General features: G+C 41.3%; 1 protein-coding gene across 8 annotated transcripts in view; it reads right to left on the reverse strand.

Annotated features, from left to right (window-relative positions):
* The window catches only part of LOC142102264 (cytochrome P450 2F2-like), a 164,945-nt gene that overhangs the window by 54,585 nt on the left and 91,859 nt on the right, over positions 1-18,501 (reverse strand). For 7 of the 8 annotated variants that reach the window (XM_075187011.1, XM_075187014.1, XM_075187013.1 and 4 more), the window contains exons 8-10: positions 18,264-18,448; positions 18,030-18,171; positions 13,018-14,122 (exon numbers count right to left, since the gene is read on the reverse strand). In XM_075187011.1, coding sequence (XP_075043112.1) covers positions 13,932-14,122; positions 18,030-18,171; positions 18,264-18,448 — 518 coding nt within the window. In that variant the 3' untranslated portion in view covers positions 13,018-13,931. Of the gene's footprint in view, positions 1-13,017; positions 14,123-18,029; positions 18,172-18,263; positions 18,449-18,501 lie in introns of those variants that run through there. The other variant, XR_012679231.1, reaches the window with a different exon arrangement.

Consider the following 18,501-nt stretch of genomic DNA (forward strand, 5'->3'; position numbering starts at 1 on the left):
TAACGTAGAATTCTAGCCCCTGGGGCGATAAAGACAAATGCCGCCCCCCTAGCCCTCAATTTGAACCAAATGAACCTAAAATATTCCTAAATTGTGCCCCCCTCCAGCGTTGCGCCCTGGGAGGTCGCCCCTGTCGCACAGCCCTAGTTACAGCCCTGGGTCCTATCTCTAAATAGTGAGAGTCCCATATATTTATATATTTAGGCCATACATATGTGTTTATAAATTGAGAGCTAACTTACCAAAGAGGTACCCCAGAAGCCTCCAAACAGCTGTGATGATGGACTGCTTGTTGTTATTTTTTACCATAACTTTCTGATTTTCTCATCACCTTGCCATGATTACACATAGCACTCGTGAATGGACTCTCCTCAGGGATTGGTGTAATTTCTGAATCTGAGCATATACGTTTTCCTTTTAATGCCTTAATGTTTTCTTCCAACTCGGCTTTTACATGTAACAGAATTTGTGCACCACTTTTGGAGTCCGAATTACTTGGTCTTGCTTGGTCACGAGTGACCAAGCAAGTGACCGTACCGTTTCCTGAAGCCAGATGGGCTGCGGTGAAAAAAGAGATTGAGAAGATGGTTCAGCTGGACGTGATGGAGAAATCCACTAGTGAGTGGTACAGCCCTATTGTGCTTGTCCGAAAACCCAATGGGAGTATTAAAGATAAAAGAAAAGGTATTACCTGGCGCATAAATAACAGATGTGTAAACAATACAGAAGATATTTATTTCACCCAGAGAGGGCTTCCTCAGGGATATCAGTATTAATATCCCTTACTGATATCCCTGAAACGTGTTGGATACCACTTTTACAAGGAGAATTACATCTACCTGCACGGATTGGCTTTATGCCCACTATTATCGCCGAATACCGAGTTCCGGAGGCCAGGGCGCGTGCGCAAACTTTTTCTAGGATACGGAGGACTCGCTACAGGTACCTGTCTGTTTACATTCTGGAACTTCCAGCCGGGGAGTAGAGGACGGAGTAGACATACTCCTTTCCCCTCCCCTACTTCATCGGACCCAGACCGTGCAGCAGCTGCCCGCAAACAGCATTTTTCTACTACACAGTGAGTGACTTTTTCTTTGTTTTTATACATTGGAACTGTGCTTACCTGCAGTTTTGAATACCTTACTTTCTTGGACTCTTTGGACTTTTTGCTGTGTTTTCATTTTTCCATATTTTTATTTCTTTGTATTTCCATTGTAGGTAGCATTTCGGAACCCTAGAGGATAATGTATCCGATTATATAAACCTTAAGGGGCACATTTATCATTATTCACATAAAGTGAAAAGTAGTTTTCAATCCTTATCGCAATGATAAGGATTGAACTACTTCTCACATTTATGTACAGCCGTGCAGAGAAACAGCAGTTCCGAAAAACTGCTGTTTCAGTGATAAAAAAAAAACATACTTACCCCCCTCTTCGGAAGCGCTGTCCTCAGGTCTTCTCCTCACTCTTCAAGTGCGCATATCCAGTTCCAAGAACTGGACATGCGCACACAGATCCCCTCTCTGTCTCTGTAACTATCGTTGCAGAGAGAGAGCTGTGAGTGACAGGGAGGGATCATGTGCTGTCCAGCTCTGCTCTCCGGAGCAGAGCTGACAGCATTAGATTTCCTCATGTACGCCAGCTTCAGCTGGCGTACATTAACATGACAAGTTCCCGAAAAAAAATGTTTTTTCGGGACTTGTTAGATTGCGGCCAGGAGCAGTCACCATTCTGTTGAATGGTGACTGTTAGAAAAAACGAACTGCAGCGAAAATTAGTGGTTTTGAAGATTGAACAGTCGAACGGAGCTGTCATAAATATCAATTGCAGACTTCCTTCACCTATTTTCACGGTAAGTGCACGATAGTGCAATACCGTCATTTGTTAAATGTGCCCCTAAGTGATTTCAGCTGTTGAGAGCCAGTTATTAGAGACTCACAGGATTATTCCCTTATGAGAAGGGGAATCGTTGTTACGTTTACATCACTTAACATATTGTCTCTATTAGGGAACCTTATACAACATACTTTCCCTATATGAGTCTCTAACCGTTACATAACCTGTTTTGGCACGTTATCAATTAGATGTGTATAGTCTCTAGTAAGGAGACCATATTAGAAAGATATATATCATACATATTAATTGTGCTGTGACATAGCGAGCATGGTTTCACAGTAGCGGGTTTGATATCAGAATCTGCTACTATAATTATCAATTTTATTCTCCATTACCCTATATTGAGAATAACATCAATTATACAACTTATCGGGGATACAAACTGGCAGGCGCGGTTACAGCCGAAATAATCTTCTGCTTGTTTTTATCAGTTATATATTACAGGTCTTCAATATCATTCCTCAATTTTAATATTTCGCTTATTTGTCAATAAAGTTTTATTTTAACTGTATTACGCTATATATCTACGAATTTAGTCCTAAGAGTGCACTATTTACACAACTTATTCTCTCCTTTCTCTGTAAATATTTTTATTTCTATTTCTATTTTTGTCTTTTTTTCATTTGAGAATTCTTCTAGAATTACTACTAAGGGTTACTTATACATATACACCCTTTCATCTCCATCAATATTAGTTCCTTATTATTTTAATGGAACTTTGAATTGTTTCTCTAGATCCTTTTTACTGGTCCGGACCAGCGATGGATTTTTGTTTATGTTGTAATAAATATCTTCTGTATTGATTTACCCGTCTGTTATTTATGCGCCAGGTAATACTTTTTCTTTTATCTCTAAACTAGGGGTAGGATCCCTCCCCTTATTACACCATTACCATTCAGGCTGCACCTACACTTTATGGGAAGCGCGGTCTGTACCCTATCTATTTTATTTGTATATTCCCCAATGGGAGTATTAACTTCTGCAACAACTTTAAGTGGTTAAACAGAGTATCCCAGTTTAATGTCTACCCTATGCCATGGGTGGACAAACTAATAGAAAATCTAGCTGATTGTAACTATTTGACTACTCGACTCAACAAACGGGTATTCAAAAGTTTCTCTTTCTTGCTCAGTCAAGCAAAAGACTGAATTTTCCACCTCTGGTGGTCTCTTACAGTATAAGGTAATACTCTTTGGGTTACATGATGCATCTGCCCCATTCCAAAAGGCCATGGTTAAATTGTAACAACCTCATACAGCTTATGTTAGTTGCGTTGGCCTTGTGCTTGGAATTGTCCTGCTGAACGTTCTCCCAAGTTTTAGTTTTCTAGAAGTCTAAAGCAGGTTGTCTTGCAGTATCTCCCTGTATTCCCTGTTTCCATCCGTCCTTCAATTTTAACAAGATCCCCAGTCAACAGTAATAAAAAGCATCCCCACTATATGATGCTGCCACAGCCATTCATCATTGTTGGGGTGGTGTTTGCTGAGGAATGGGCAATGTTAGGCTTGTGTCACACATAGTGTTTTGAATTGGGCCTAAAAAGCTTCATTTTTGTCTCATCTGACCACAAAACCCTATCCCACATTTTAGCTGGGTTACTCTGATATGATTTTTATTTTCAGAAATGACTTCTTTCTAGCCACCCTTCCATACAGGCCAGTTGTATGCACAGCTCCTGATATGGTTGACTGGTGCACCTTCACTCTCAGTCTCAGCCATTGAACTATGTAGCTCCTTCAAAGTGATAACTGACCTCTCTGTGACTTCCCTCACAAATCTCCTTCTTGCTCTGGTGCTGAGTTGTGAGGCCTTGTATAGGTAGTGAAAAATAAGCCTGCGCTCGGTATATCCCACATTATATATGGTACCAGCTGCTTGGCAATAAGCCCGCGCTCGGTATATCCCATATTGTATGTGGTACCAGCTGCGTGGCAATATAAATGCCCATATATGTATACAAAACAAAAAGAAAGTTGTCATGTGGCTCACAAGCCAGCCTTTGCTAGATGTAAACCCCTATACCTGAGAGGTCAGTGCATCTGATTTTAACTGCATTTTAATAGTGTTTAAAGTATATAGGTCATATAATGAGGTGCCCTTGACGTTGGGATGCAGGCTTAAGTCTTTTGATCAAAATATGAACTAATACCTCATGTTTTCATTTTGCTAGACACACACAGATATGCAGTTTAAAGGATAAGCGCTGACAACTTTCTTTTTGTCTTGTATAGGTAGTTTGAGCTTCCATGTCCTCACAATTGATTCAACAATGCTCCTCATCATCCTCTGTGATATCCAGGCACTTTGATATTATTTTGAAGCCTTTTCCTATCTTGTGTATGTCTATAACTTTATCTTTAATTTTCTTACAATGCTCTTTGGTCCTCATTTTCACAGCTTTCCTTCAGATTCACAGTTTAACCAATGCTATTTGAAGTAGGGGGCCTTTGATCCATAAAAGCTGACTTCTTACATGGTTTCACAGATTATTATTATCATTTATTTATAAGGGGCCACAAATGGTCCGCATCGCCATACATGACAAAAAGCAGTGATGCCTAACACATAACGTGCTACATGAAGAACAAAATACAAAGACCAGACATATTGAATGAATAAAAATACAGATAACATGGTAATGTAGATCAAATTATGTGAGTGAGAGTGATGCCAATAATAAGCAGGAAGTAGGCCTAAGCTTAAGAAAGCAGGTCTAGGGAAACAGGCCAAGAGGTCCAGAGGGTGATGAAATATTAGAAGGAGAACACAAGGAAAGAGGACCCTGATTAGAGCTTACATCCTAATAGAAAGGGGGAGACACAAATAAGGTGGTACCGACTGGGGGAGTGGGATATGATTCCTTATCACAAATAATGAAAGATTATTACATAAATCCATCATTCTTTTGGTAAAAAAAAGTTTTTCCTTTTGTTACCTTTGTCTTTTTCATTCCAAACGTGTCTCCTTATTCTAGAAATTCTGTTATTGTAAAGAAAACGGACATCCTAAACTAATAATATCTTTAATATCTTTACGTTTGTCATTTTGATGATATAGTATAGTTGTCTACTCTCCCAGAATGTCTGGGAGACTCCTGAATTTCTGAGAGTCCTCCCGGACTCCCGGGAGAGTAAGCAACTATGCCATATCATCAAATAGTGCATGCGCTATATAACAAATATTATCAGGAGAGACTACATACTAAATATTGTACTGCTTCGAGGACAGAAGGGAGTAATAGAAACCTCCCGGACTCCCGGGAGAAACCTCCCGGAATCCTGGGAGAGCAGGCTAAGCTCCCAGTACCTAACCACCGAAGCAGTACAGTGGTGGGGCTTAGGACGTGAATCGCACTTCATTGTGGCCTGCCCCCTGCTCCAATTGGTCAGAAAAGGCAATTGATGTTTAGAGGGCGGGGCCAAATGTCTCGACACGCTGGGCCCCGCCCCGTAAAATACCCACCTCACCCAGGAGCAATCCTTGCCAAAGTTGGCAAGTATGTTTTATGGCCTCTAGAATTGTACACAGTATTCCAGGTGCGGGAACTGCATTTTGTCATGTCCCTCCATGCTCCCTTACCCACTTAAATGGATCTATAAGTTATGCTCCATTACAATGGTGAGAGGTTGGGAAGGAGATATCTGCAGACAGCTGTGTAATTGGCAGGACACTGCAAATGTTATGATTAGGCATGTTGTGTATATTTGTAGTTGCAGCTATGACACGTGTTGTACTACTGTTTATTTACAAAAAATAGCTTTTGTAATCTATATCCATAATTTACACCTTCTCCAAAAACTGAGCACGCCCTCTCTGGTCTTATGCTACCACTTCACTAGACTCACATACACTTTTAATTTAAAAAAAAAAAATCTTTATAATGTTAATCTTTTTATATCTACTGAAGAGCATTGTAATTAAAATTCGCTTACACGGCCAAGGGAAAAAAGATAGCAAGAAAAGGATTCAATATGTAAAATATTTGGAATTATAATGTACATTTGATCAGCATTGAAAAATAGGGACAAAATAAGCCACTTAACATGATTTGGGTCCGCGCGGATGTGTGCGCAGGGCGAGACCGCGTGTAGGTGGTGCGCGGGGCAAGACCATGCGGAGGTGGTGCGCGGGGTGAGACCGTGCAGAGGTGGTGCGCAGGGTGAGACCGTGCGGAATTGATGCGCAGAGTGAGACCATGCGATGGTGGTGCGCGGGAAAAGACTGTGCAGAGTTGGAGCGCATGGGGTGGTGCGCGATAGAGACCGTACAAAGGTGGTGCACAGAGGTGTATGAGTGTCAGTGAATGGAGACATAAAAAGGTGTTTGAAAGGTGTGTGAATGGTCAGTAACAATGGAATGTTGAAGGCCCTATTCGGAAAAAAATGGGTAGATGAAATTCAGAAAACTCCAACCAGCCTCGCCATTAAATCAATTGCACCCACGTTATATAATTAGGCATCCCTCCAGCCCCAACATTAAAATAATAGTATTGACATTTGATAAATAGATATATTTCCCTCCAACCAGCCCTGACATTAAATTAATATCCTCAAACCACCCCAGAATTAAATTAATGGTCCCGTCACCTCACTTTAAACTATTAGGCCCTGTTTGGAAAAGGGATAGATACTGTTCACCTCCTGGAAAGCTGTGCAACTAATACACACTCCAGGGGCGCACGCAGGATTGTCAGGGGGCCCCCCCTGAGCCCAAAAAAAAAACACGAGAGAGAGCTGCTGCGAATGCGCCCGCGCATGCGCAGCAGCTCCGTTTCGGCAGCGCTGTCCTATACAGCAGCCGCGGCGCTGTCAAAGAAGCGTCTGCAGCGGTGCTGTATACAATACAGCACCGCCGCGGACGCTTCTTTAACAGCGCCGTGGCTGCTGTATAGGACAGTGCCGCTATGGTGGGCACTAAGTTAGCGCAGGGGGGGGGTTTCTGGAGACTCAGAAACCCCCCTGCGTGCGCCACTGCACTCTACACCCCCCAACCAGCTCAAACATTAAATCAATAGCATTCACATTTAACAAATAGGCCTATTTCTCCTAATGACACCCAACATTACATTGTTAGCACCTCCATTACATCAATAAATACAAAGACAATACATTATTAGTACCAAAACTACAGCAATAAATACCCCTTCCCCTCTCCCCCCACACACACTCTTATTACATCAATAATCACCCATATTACAGCAATAAGCAATACCCCTACACTTAACAACAATTACAGCAATCATGAATACCCCTTCTACATTACAACAAGCAGCATTACCCACACATTACAGCAATACCCTCTCTCTCTTATAAGCAATACTAACCCTCAAACACACTACAACATTATCAGCACCAAGCCACCCCCACACTACAGCAATACCACCAATTATACGGGCACCACTGTAGGGAACCAATGTTCTGCACTTTTCATATTTCCCAGAAAATATCAACAGAGGAGTTGCACAAATATAATTAATAAGTACCCCTTTCTCTCAATTAAATTTTAATGGCAGAATTTTCATGGATCATTCCACACAAAATAAAACGTTAACAAATATATCAGAAAAAAACATAACTGTTGAATGATCACCTGAACCTACACCTACAAGTATTTCCATCTACAGCAAAATGTAGGAGGAAATTTTTTTTTTTACTACAGTAATTGGATATGCGTCTTTTCTATTAAACTGAAATAGCACAGTATACAAATTAAGGGGGATGGAGGGGGTGGTTGAGAGCTAATTGTATGTGATCCATCAGTCTGATTAGATAGGAAACCCTTAGATTATTTACCTGGAGACATCTGCCCCCTTGACTCACAGGCAGGGCCGCCAAGAGAAATTTTGGGCACCAGTACAGCAACTTCTTGGGGCCCCCTCCATAGTCAACAATGACAGAGACTTCTGCGTGAAAAAGTACAAGGTCATCCACCTTTGGCAGAAGTTCTCATTATGCCACATTGAAGTGCCCCCAGTTAATTTTATGCCACACAATAGTGCCCCCAATTGATATGCCAAACAGTAGTGCCCCATGTCCAAATTATGCCACACTGTAGTGCCCCATGTTCAAATTATGCCACACACTAGTGCCCCCATGTTCAAACTATATTTGTTAGAGATGCTCACTGACCCCGTGAAATGGTTTTGGTTTTGGATCTGGATTAGATTCGTGTTCTGGATTAGTTTTGTGTTTTCACCCTCGTGTGCTTTGGTTTTGGTTTTGGTTATGTATTTTTTAGAAAAATTCCTAAAATCACATAATTTTGCTCTTTTTTTGTTCCTACATTCTTATTAACCGCAGGCTTATTTTTCTCTGGTTTTGTTTCAAAATATTGCCTTTTTGTCATAGCAGCTGTCCATCAAGCCTATTTAAGGCACATTTGGGTGTGGCTCACAAGCCAGCCTTTGCTAGATGTAAACCCCTATACCTGGGAGGTGAGTGCATCTGATTTTAACTGCATTTTAATAGTGTTTAAAGCACATAGGTCAGTGTAGGACCTGCATATAATGAGGTACCCTTGACGTTGGGATGCAGGCTTAAGTCTTTTGATCAAAATATGAACTAATACCTCATGTTTTCATTTTGCTAGACACACACAGATATTCAGTTTAAAGGATAAGCGCTGACAACTTTCTTTTTGTATACATATATGGGCATTTATATTGCCACGCAGCTGGTACCACATACAATATGTGACGAAAAAAAGGACTAAACTGCAAATTGCATAATATCCCAATAGTTAATGTGATTAGTTATTTGTAAAATTAATGGCACTTTTCTTATTATTATGAGAATTAAAATACACCCCCATACCTACTACATCTACCTTCGCCACTCTCCGCTTTTTCTCTTTCCCCTTGGCACTCTTTCCCCTCCCCAGGGTTTTGCACCTCTCTGTTATCGGATAATGTATTTTGGCACCCTGTCCCCTTCCATAGGATCATCTCATCTCTACCTTGGTACCCTCTGCTCTCTTAATATTAAAGATAAACAGGGGGTGCGGCCTGGATAGAAGTTAAAACAAACCTTTAACTGTTATTTAACAATATAATTTACATGCACAAAAGCTTAATTCATATCCATTTACCCATGTGGGAGAAGAAATTTAATTCCGAAAGCACATCCCCGACTCCATCCAAAAGAACATGCCCAGGTCAACCTCTGTGGCCTACCCAACTGACAACTATAAGCCCCCCATCGGGAGTCCCTTATATTGAAACAGCCAACCACCACAGTTAAGCTCGAATCCTGAAAAATCAGATGAGAAACATCCGTGGTGCGAATAGTATATAAATCAAACCCTCAACTCCTGGAGCCCACTACACCCTGCCCTACTTTGCTTAACCTTACAAATTAAATTTGAAGCACACAAGTATCTTGAAATTGAAATACAGCTGTATTTAGGTATTTTAGATATAACAGATTGGGGCAAATTTTGTTAAGTAACATTTGCGTGTAAAATCCACGTTTAAAGAACATATCACATTCTGATGTTAATATTTTAATGAAATATTTCTAGCTTTTTGGGGCCTGGTTGGAAAAGGGGCTGGGGTTACCCCCTGCTAGGCTGTGTCCAACAATGTATAAAAATGAGAACTGTTTGACTATATATCATTTTACAATCTGTACTTCTGGAGATCACTAGTACCTTAAACTAGTATATGTAACTGTCCTTATTAGTACACTTTAGCTAATACACATCACAGCTTCAAGGAACCTACTTGACGCCTACATACCTGCTGTAATTCCTATGACCTCAGATTAGACCCAATCTAATCCGTTATCCAGCTGTTCTGAGGTTGGGACCCAGCATTCCAGTACCAACGCTCTGCCCGCTACCCTGAAGCTCTGGCCAGTGTGATAGTCCAGGGGGGAACCATCCACAGCAACCCTGATCTGAAGGCAAGAGGTAAGGGGTACCAGCCCAGGTGTACCAGCAAGGATGTACACTAGCAGCGAGCATTACCCATAAGGACACGGTTCTAGGTGCTTCTAAGGAGCCTAGTGAGCTTAGAGGGCACATTTGGAGGAAAGAAAAGGGACGATGGCAAGGAAAACCCAGCTGGTCCCCAGTAACACAACAGACTGGATGGCATAGGAGATCCATACTGTCACATATTTCTGGTGGCAAGCAGTGGGATAACCCCCGGTGGCTTTTCATGCACCAGTCAGGAGACTGGGTTATTCAGGAGAGGAATAACTGCAGCCAGGAGAAAGCACAGGATGTCTGATTATGCCGTGTCCAGGGCGGACCTTGAGACTCTGTGCAGTGTCAAGAGCATTAATATCCGGCATTCACCAAACAGGGCAGAGACGAGAGGGGCACTGAGAGAAAATGGCACCTACAGCATGGTACCCAGGCAGAGGAAACTGATGGTGGGAGTGGCCAAGGTGGCGGTCCTGTTGAAAACCAGGAACTAGGTGAACCAGACCACCAGACAACAGAGACCTTGTCTCAACAGACTGTACCCACAGAACCAGTCCCTCTGTCCTATGATGAGCGCAGGCCTGCCGAGCTGGCAGCCTTAGGGTATGTTATGCACGTTTTGTCGCTATCCAACAACGATTGTCGAATCTCGATTTGTGTTTCCAACGCACACAGATTTATTTTCCAAAAGTAGCAGAATAATTCAAGAGAAATAAAATAAGTACAGCCGTTACTTATCGGAGGCGTCCTGGATCCAGTGAACAGTCATTCAGGTCTAAAGTCTGTGGTCAAAGAAGACTGCTCACTAGATGAAGAGCTCCTGCTTATATGCAGTCAGAAATACAGTAAAACAATGCAGATATGCAGATGGTGTGGCTTGCTTCTATTGGTCCAAGTTTCAGGAAGGTCCAGGATGTTGCAGATCATAGGCCAGTTCAAACCAAAATATAGTCAGTATTACTTTAAACATTTATTCCCTAACATCGCTAACTAGAGTATGCTACGTGCGATCTCTTGGCAAAGGAACCGGACAACTGCTGATGAATAGGGAATTAAAATGATACCAGACATGACACATTTCCTATAAGCTGAACCATATGTTTTACTAACATGCATATAACTTTTAATATTAAACATAAATACTACTATATTTCGACATAAATAACTATGTGTTGCAACTACAATTATTGTGTACTAATTACAAATGTGTGTGTTTGTGCGAATTTGTATAAAAGTGTAAAAACTGTTATTGCCACGTGTTGCGGCTGCATACGCCCTTCCACGCCGTAGCGTGCTCTACGCATCTTTTTCAGACAAAGATAACCAAGTTTGCTCGATATTAATTGAAATGACTTTATCCAATTTATTGACTTCGACAGGTACAAGGCAACGGAAGCTGAGTGGTCACAAGTCATCGAGGCATGGCGCCAAGAGGGAGGATGCCAGCTATGCAGCCCAGAGGGGAGATGCCCCCCTATGGGAACAGGGCTGTTATCTTTATCTTGCCCTAAATTTGAGGATACTATTGTAAATATTGCTGAGCACCTGCAGGTATTTGAAAGGACCTGCAGACTACACTACACAGTGGAATGGGTCAAGCAGTTGGTGCCCACACTGCAAGGGCGTGCAGTGGATGCCTACCATGGGGTGCCCTCAGAGGACTGTGTGGACTATTACATAGTAAAAAGGGCACTACTTAAAGGGTACACTATTACCCCAAAGACCTCTCATCAGAAGTTCTGGGACCTTGCCAAGAACCTCCACGCCACCCATGATGAGTTTGAAAACCTGCTGCGGGAGTCAGACAGAAAGTGGGAGTGCAGAGCTGGTGCCCAGGCCATGGAGGATGTAATAGACTTAATGTGCCTAGAACAGTTTCACCGGCGGTGGGCGAATGGGTGCTGAACAGGAAGCCAGGCACCTTGGAAGCAGCCGCCCAGTTGGTGGATCAGTATGTGGCTGTTAGGCCACATTAGCAGAAGCGCCAGGTTAATAGTCCTAAAGGACTATACAATCAGGGGGACATCCCTCTTGTACTCACCGCCAAAAGTCGATATCCAACCCTTCGGGTACCTCTCGCCAGCCACTGTCCCGCACTGTCAGCCTGCTGGTGCCATCGGACATCAGGTAAGTCTGTTTTTATTGGCTTAATTTTTTCTGCATTCGTCTTTTTTTGTAGGTATGAAGGATGCCGGAATCGTTAATATGATAACCACTGGATTTTTTTTATATTGTGCTGTATTTTGGTATAGGAAATGTATTTATTTCTGAGACAGTGCCAGGGGAAGAAATTGGATTTGCATACCTCTTCTAAAGGAAGCCTCATGCTAATTAATTATTTTCATGTGAAGTGACCAACATGTCTTTTTAGCCTGAAAACACAGCAAAGAGTCGTTACCTGTTATTCTGCCTTGTTAAAGGGAAAGTAAACATCTGAACAATGTGATTTAGGATTGTTAAGGCTGATGGAAAGTTTAATAAAATTGTAGAAGCAATGGGGTACTCTAGCAGCGAGAGTTACCTAGAAGGACACAGTTCTAGGTGCCGCTAAGGAGTCTAGTGGTGGCAGCAGCAATAGCCTCTCCAACTGCGGTTAGAGGGCACATTTTGGAGAAAGAAAGGGGAGGCAAGGCAAGCCCAGCTGGAAAGACAGGGTGGCATAGAAGGTCCATCCTGTCATAACAATCCTGCACCTTGGGGAAGGGTCAATCAAAAGACAGTACTGCAAGGATACATATCAATTAAGAAGATTTACTCTAGATGGTATATTGTTCTGGTTAAAATTAACAACCTATATTGGACAAGTTGCAGGAAAGTGGGAACATTCCTCCATATGTGGTAAGATTGTTCTTTAATACATGAATGCTAGATTAGCACCATAAACATGATTATACAAACACCCCCCCCCCCCCCCCCCCCCAAGTAGGAATGCACTAATTCATCATATCTGGTATTTTTCATTAATGTAATATATCTCTGGTTTGGTAAACACCAATATCTAGAGATTACACAAGGCTTGAAATCCCTGGTTTTGATTTAACATCTATCCCATAATACATTCCAAATTTTCAAATACATTTACAAGCTATACCCTGTCGTATACTACCCTTCCCATGTCTTCTTGTTCCCTTTCCTTTCCATCACCTATCATCCCCTCCCTTTATACTATTTACACACATAACGGTACTGGAGATTTTGTAATTTAAAGCGCAACTTTATTCAAATGAAACAAGTTTGCAGTGTTATTCAGTAAAATTTACTTCTATTGTTATTTACTGTTTATTTATACATTTATTGGTTACATTTTTTGGCAATTTATATTGTTTATGTTTATATAATTCGCTGCTATACCAAAAAAGGAAATATAAAAAAAAAAAAAACAGTTTATGGTATATTTGTTTCCTTAACCCAACACAGATGTATTGCATATGGAACAACATGAATAATTAATTCCCCAAACAATAAACACTAAAAACCAGTAACCCTACCTTCCCTCATGTTATCCCATTACTCTCCCCTACAATTACATAAGTTTCACACATGCCTTGGCAGGCTTGAGACTTTCATAAACATAAAAAATACATATTGTGCAGTCATCATCATCATCAACATTTATTTATATAGCGCCAGCAGATTCCGTAGCGCTTTACAATTGGGAACAAACAGTAATAATACAATAATGGGTAATACATACAGAGAGTAATTGAAATATCATAATTCTTCCGTCTAAATAAGTCTAGGGGGTATATTTACCAAACCTAGGGTTTGAATAAGTAGAGATGTTGCCTATAGCAACCAATCAGATTTTAGCTTTCATTTATTTAATGCATTCTACAAAATGACAGCTAAAATCTGATTGGTTGCCATAGGCACCATTTCCACTTTTTCAAACCTGCAGTTTAGTAAATATACTCCTAGGTGACAATATTAAAATATTAGCCCTTAAACCATGGTGCTATTTTCTGCAATCCTTAGAAAATAATAAACCAGTGTGGCCCACCTCTAGGTAAATAAAAATGTACTACTTTATTGGCTCCTGTAGTCAAGAAAACTTCACTGAGCACAAACCACATTCTCAGATTTATGCAAAATCATTCCTTAATCCTTTTACTTTTGAGAACGTGGTAAAAGGCAAAACTCATAGTTGGGAGGGATATGTGCAAGCCCCACTCCTACTGGATCAATTGAGATATCTTCAGGTGAGACCAGTGGCTTGATGGTAAAGTTTTGCAGCATTGTGGTGGTAAACAAGAAAATTTCCATAAGCGCCAGGCTCAAGCCAGGGCAAATTCTCTTCCCTGGAAAGAAATGAAAAGGGGAGGACAAAAGATGATAATCATAGACTTACCAGTAATACACAGGTGTCTTATACTCTGATCATTCAGTATTTTTCTTATTTTTTCCTGGTTAGACACTAACTGGATTCATGGAGAACCTCAGATATGTGTAACCCGGGCTATGCAGCATTTAGAAGACTGCTACCCTTATTTGAAAAGTTTTGGTGGTACCACCCTGGGAGGAGATTGTGAGTAAGAAGTGGTATTGGAGAATTAAGAAAGGCCCTTGTTTATTCTTGTAGTCTATAGGAGTTAGAGGTTTGGGAGGTGCAAGTAGTTGATGTCTTAAACAAAGCTCTGGTGAGTCTATTCAAGGTACACTAATGACAGTTTGGAGTTCATGTTCAAGACCATTGTCGTAGTCTTGACCTTGTCTTAAGCAGACATATGCTGAGCTGAGAACTGATATTAAACAAATCAAGAGCTGAATCGGAGACTAGTGAGAGCCATGCAAAGCTGCAACATTATTGAATACGTTTACAGGCATGTTGGGACCGGCCGTGCATCATGCCCGAAACTGTCAATTTGTTTAGTGAGTAAGATGGTGAAGCCAGGGAGTCTGAACACCATGATAAGACCCAGGGTTTTAACGTGTGTGATGTCACTATGTCTAGTCAAAGAGTTTAGGAACACTCAAGTGAACTGGAGACTGACATGCTGTTTGGAGATTAGGGGGTAAATGTATCAAAGTGCGAGTTTGCCAGCGTGTTTAAATCGCGGCAAATCGCGGGTGTTTACCCGCGAGTTTTAAAAAAAAAACTGGAAATATATCAAACTGCGATTTTGACACTCATGTTCAAAATCGCTGGTCATCTCTGGCGATTTTGAGTGATGTAAACACTCCCGAGTTTAGATAACTCTCCTGTGTTTGGCAAACTCTCCTGTGTTGTCACAGTGAGTTGTAAACACATCACTGTTACACTGGCCCTGTCATACAGCTGCCGGTTAAAGAACAGATAACGCAAGTAACGTAGCTCATTGCGCATGCGCAACGCTACTTGCGTAAGCTGTATTTACTGTATTACAGCTTACGCAAGTAGCGTTGCGCATGCGCAATGAGCTACGTTACTTGCGTAAGCTCTAGGTACAGTATTAGGTGATTGCCCCACTAGCGTGGGAAAATGCCATAATACTGTACTTTGAACTTACGCAAACAATGTAAGCTCAGTGCGATACGGACCTCCTACTAGGTAGGAGGTGTTTGCGGCGTCTCAAGACTTTTTTTATTTTTCTTCAAGCAAGCACACAGATTCGGGCGAAATGTTCCTGCTTTTCAACAATCATTTTTGGAAGTATAAAATGGCTGGGACTGGGGCAAGCCGTCAAGATGGAGGTATAAATATTAAGGGACTGGGGCAAGCCAGGACGTTGGTAAGAAGAAAGAAGACATCATTGGTGAGTATTTGGTTTATTTTATTTTTATTAAATAGATGTGGTTAAAAAGAGGGTGGTTAGTGTCTTTATTGTGGGGTTTTTATTTTTAATAAATATATGTGGTGTTTATGAGGGAGTTGTTGTTTTGTAAACTTTTTTCTTTGTGGAACTACAGGGCCCAGCAAGCCAGGGATGTCAGGGCATGTTGGCACTTGTGGTTCTCCAAGTGCCAACATGCCCTGGCTGCCGTGGGTATGCTGGTGCTTGTAGTTATACAAGCAACAGCATGGCCACAGTTTTTAGGGCAACCTGGCTGGCTGGGACTTGTAGTTCCATAAAAAAAATTGGTGTCAGTTTGTTTTTTTAATACTTTATCGCCGTATTACCCTACTACCCACAGCCCAGGGGTAGTAGGAAGAGCCCTAGTGCTATCAGCACTGGGCTGGTTCTTTCTAGGGGGGGGCCCGCTCGTTTTTTTTGGCGGACCCCACTCCTTAGGGAATCCAGCCCAGCGCTGAACAGTCTAGGGTTGGTTAGTCATTATGGCAGGGGGACCCCTGCCGCGTGTCCCCCTGCTATAGTGCCGCCAACCCTGGCTGGTTTGCCTAGTGCTGGTAAAGTGAAAATCGGGGGGACCCCACGCAAAATTTTTCCTCGATTTTCACGGGACCAGTACTAGTCAGGCAGCACTAGGGTTAAGCATGAATAGTGGGGGGACCTCACGCTTTTTTTTTTTTCAACTTTTATCTGTTCTTTAACTTTTTAACACTGCCAGGGCAGTGTAACAGTGATGTGTTGATACAACACGCTGCTATCAAGCAGCGTGTTGTATCTGGCGTGTTTAGAAGCAAACTCTCCTGAGTTTGCTAACTCGCAGCTTCATACATTGTAGACTTGTATAGCTGCAGTGGCAAACAGTGGTGAGTTTGATCTCTGGCGATTTTGCAAGTAGCGATTTTGACAGAAGCAGAACTCTGGCGATTTTTTATGAAAACTCAGCTTCATACATCGGCGAGTTTCAACTCTCCCGAGAAAATCGCTGGAGTTGCAAAATCGCACTTTGATACATTTACCCCTAGGAGAGCTGCTAAAAAGGACAGTGTAAAGATCGAGAGTGAGAGTGATTACCCCCAAGGACAGGAGTGTCAGCTCTTGTGTATCACCAGTGAGACACTGATAACTATTTATTTGCAACTAAGTATGTTTTACTCCTATTCTGAAAAAATTCATTCTGACCCAAGCTATCTATCATATTACTCCAAACTTAATGAGAGACTTGCCTACATTCTCCTCACATGTTTTATTTTCTCACACAATCTATTGTGGCTCTCGTTTCCAACACTCCGCAGAGGCTGCTCTGACTAAGTTGGTCAATGGTTTGATACCTGAAAAATCTGAAGGACATTGCTCACTACTTATTGCCCTGGACTTCTCTGCTGCATTTGACACTGTTGACCCCTCACTTCTCATATAAATTCTACATTCTCTAGGTCAATGTGCTCTTCTGGTTCTTATCCTAGTCATCAAAGGATTCTTTCAGTGTTTGTTTCTCTGGATCCAACTCCTCCCCACTTACTGCATCAGAAGAAGTACCATAAGACTCGGTCCTCTGCTCTTCTCTATCTTTACCATTACTCTTGGAAAACAAAGAAGTTTCTTTGGATTTTAGTATCATCTCTATGCAGGTGATAACCAACTGTATCTACCGTCTTCGGTAGGTTGGTCTTGTCCTCTTTACTAAATGTTTGTCTTCTATTTCATCCTGGTTATTCTTTCACCACCTCAAACACAGTCTCTCTAAACCAGAGATAATAATATTTCACAAGCCAAGAGATGCTACCTACCTGATATCTCTTTTTCTGTTGCTAACACAATAAGACACTGCAAAAACTTTAATTTACATATTTATTAACTTCTAAATAGACTATTGGAAAAGCCTCCTTTACTAGTCTTCACCTAACCATGCTTCTACCCTTACAATCTATCTTTGAGTGCAGTGTCTAGACTAAATTTCATCACAAAATGTTCACTTACTGCTGCTCCACTGTTTCAATCTATTATAAAACCTGCACAATACATACTTGTCTCATAATCTCTCAAAATTCCTGTTCCCATTCCCAGTTAAAGATTTTTTTTACATGATGCATCCACTCTGAAATATCTACAATTATAATAATAAAAGAAGATAGTAGTGTTATTGTTGGTAACCCCTTGTTATATAGAGCAGAGAGAGAGAAAAAAATATCTTGCCTGGTCTTTGGTATATCGGCCTAATTGTCTCAAAACTGGTATTTCTACATCCCTGATTATCTACAGTTCTTGTTAACATGAATGTAAATTCCATGCAAATCTTTTGTTCTGTAAATTCCATTCCCAACAATTTTCACTAACATGGACCACTTGTGGAATCATATTTTGTACCCAAGGAATGTCTAGCTATTCAATCAAACCATCCATCCTCCCAGTAAAGCAGCCAGTTCTGGATTACCCTCACCTGCTGAAAATGCCATCACAGCATTGTTCTTCTTAAACTTCCCATCTTCATCCAGAAAGTTGTTTGGGTTAAAATTCTTTGGGTTGTTGAATTGAGTTTTGTCATAGTGAACACCTGTCAGTAATGGGAGGAAGACTGTTCCCTGGTGGTGTGTAGAAAATGGGGAAAATCAGTAGTTTTCAGTATTTTTTATTGTTTAACTTTCAGCATTCAATTATCCAAAATAATTTTTACCTTACGGAATGTATAATTACGGATCTGGGTATCCTTGGTTAGCTCATGGGGAAGACTCATTGGGGCTACATCAGCAAATCTCTGAACCTCATGTATAAAAGCTTCAGTATAAGGCATCTTATGTCTGTCCTCGTAATTCGGAGAACGATGACCAATGACATTGTCTATTTCTTTGTAGACCTTCTCTGTGGAGACAGAATATTAAGTAACAATCTTTCAAGACACTCCTTTTTTTATG

Source organism: Mixophyes fleayi, chromosome 9, assembly GCF_038048845.1.
Source record: "Mixophyes fleayi isolate aMixFle1 chromosome 9, aMixFle1.hap1, whole genome shotgun sequence".
NCBI lineage: Eukaryota > Metazoa > Chordata > Amphibia > Anura > Limnodynastidae > Mixophyes > Mixophyes fleayi.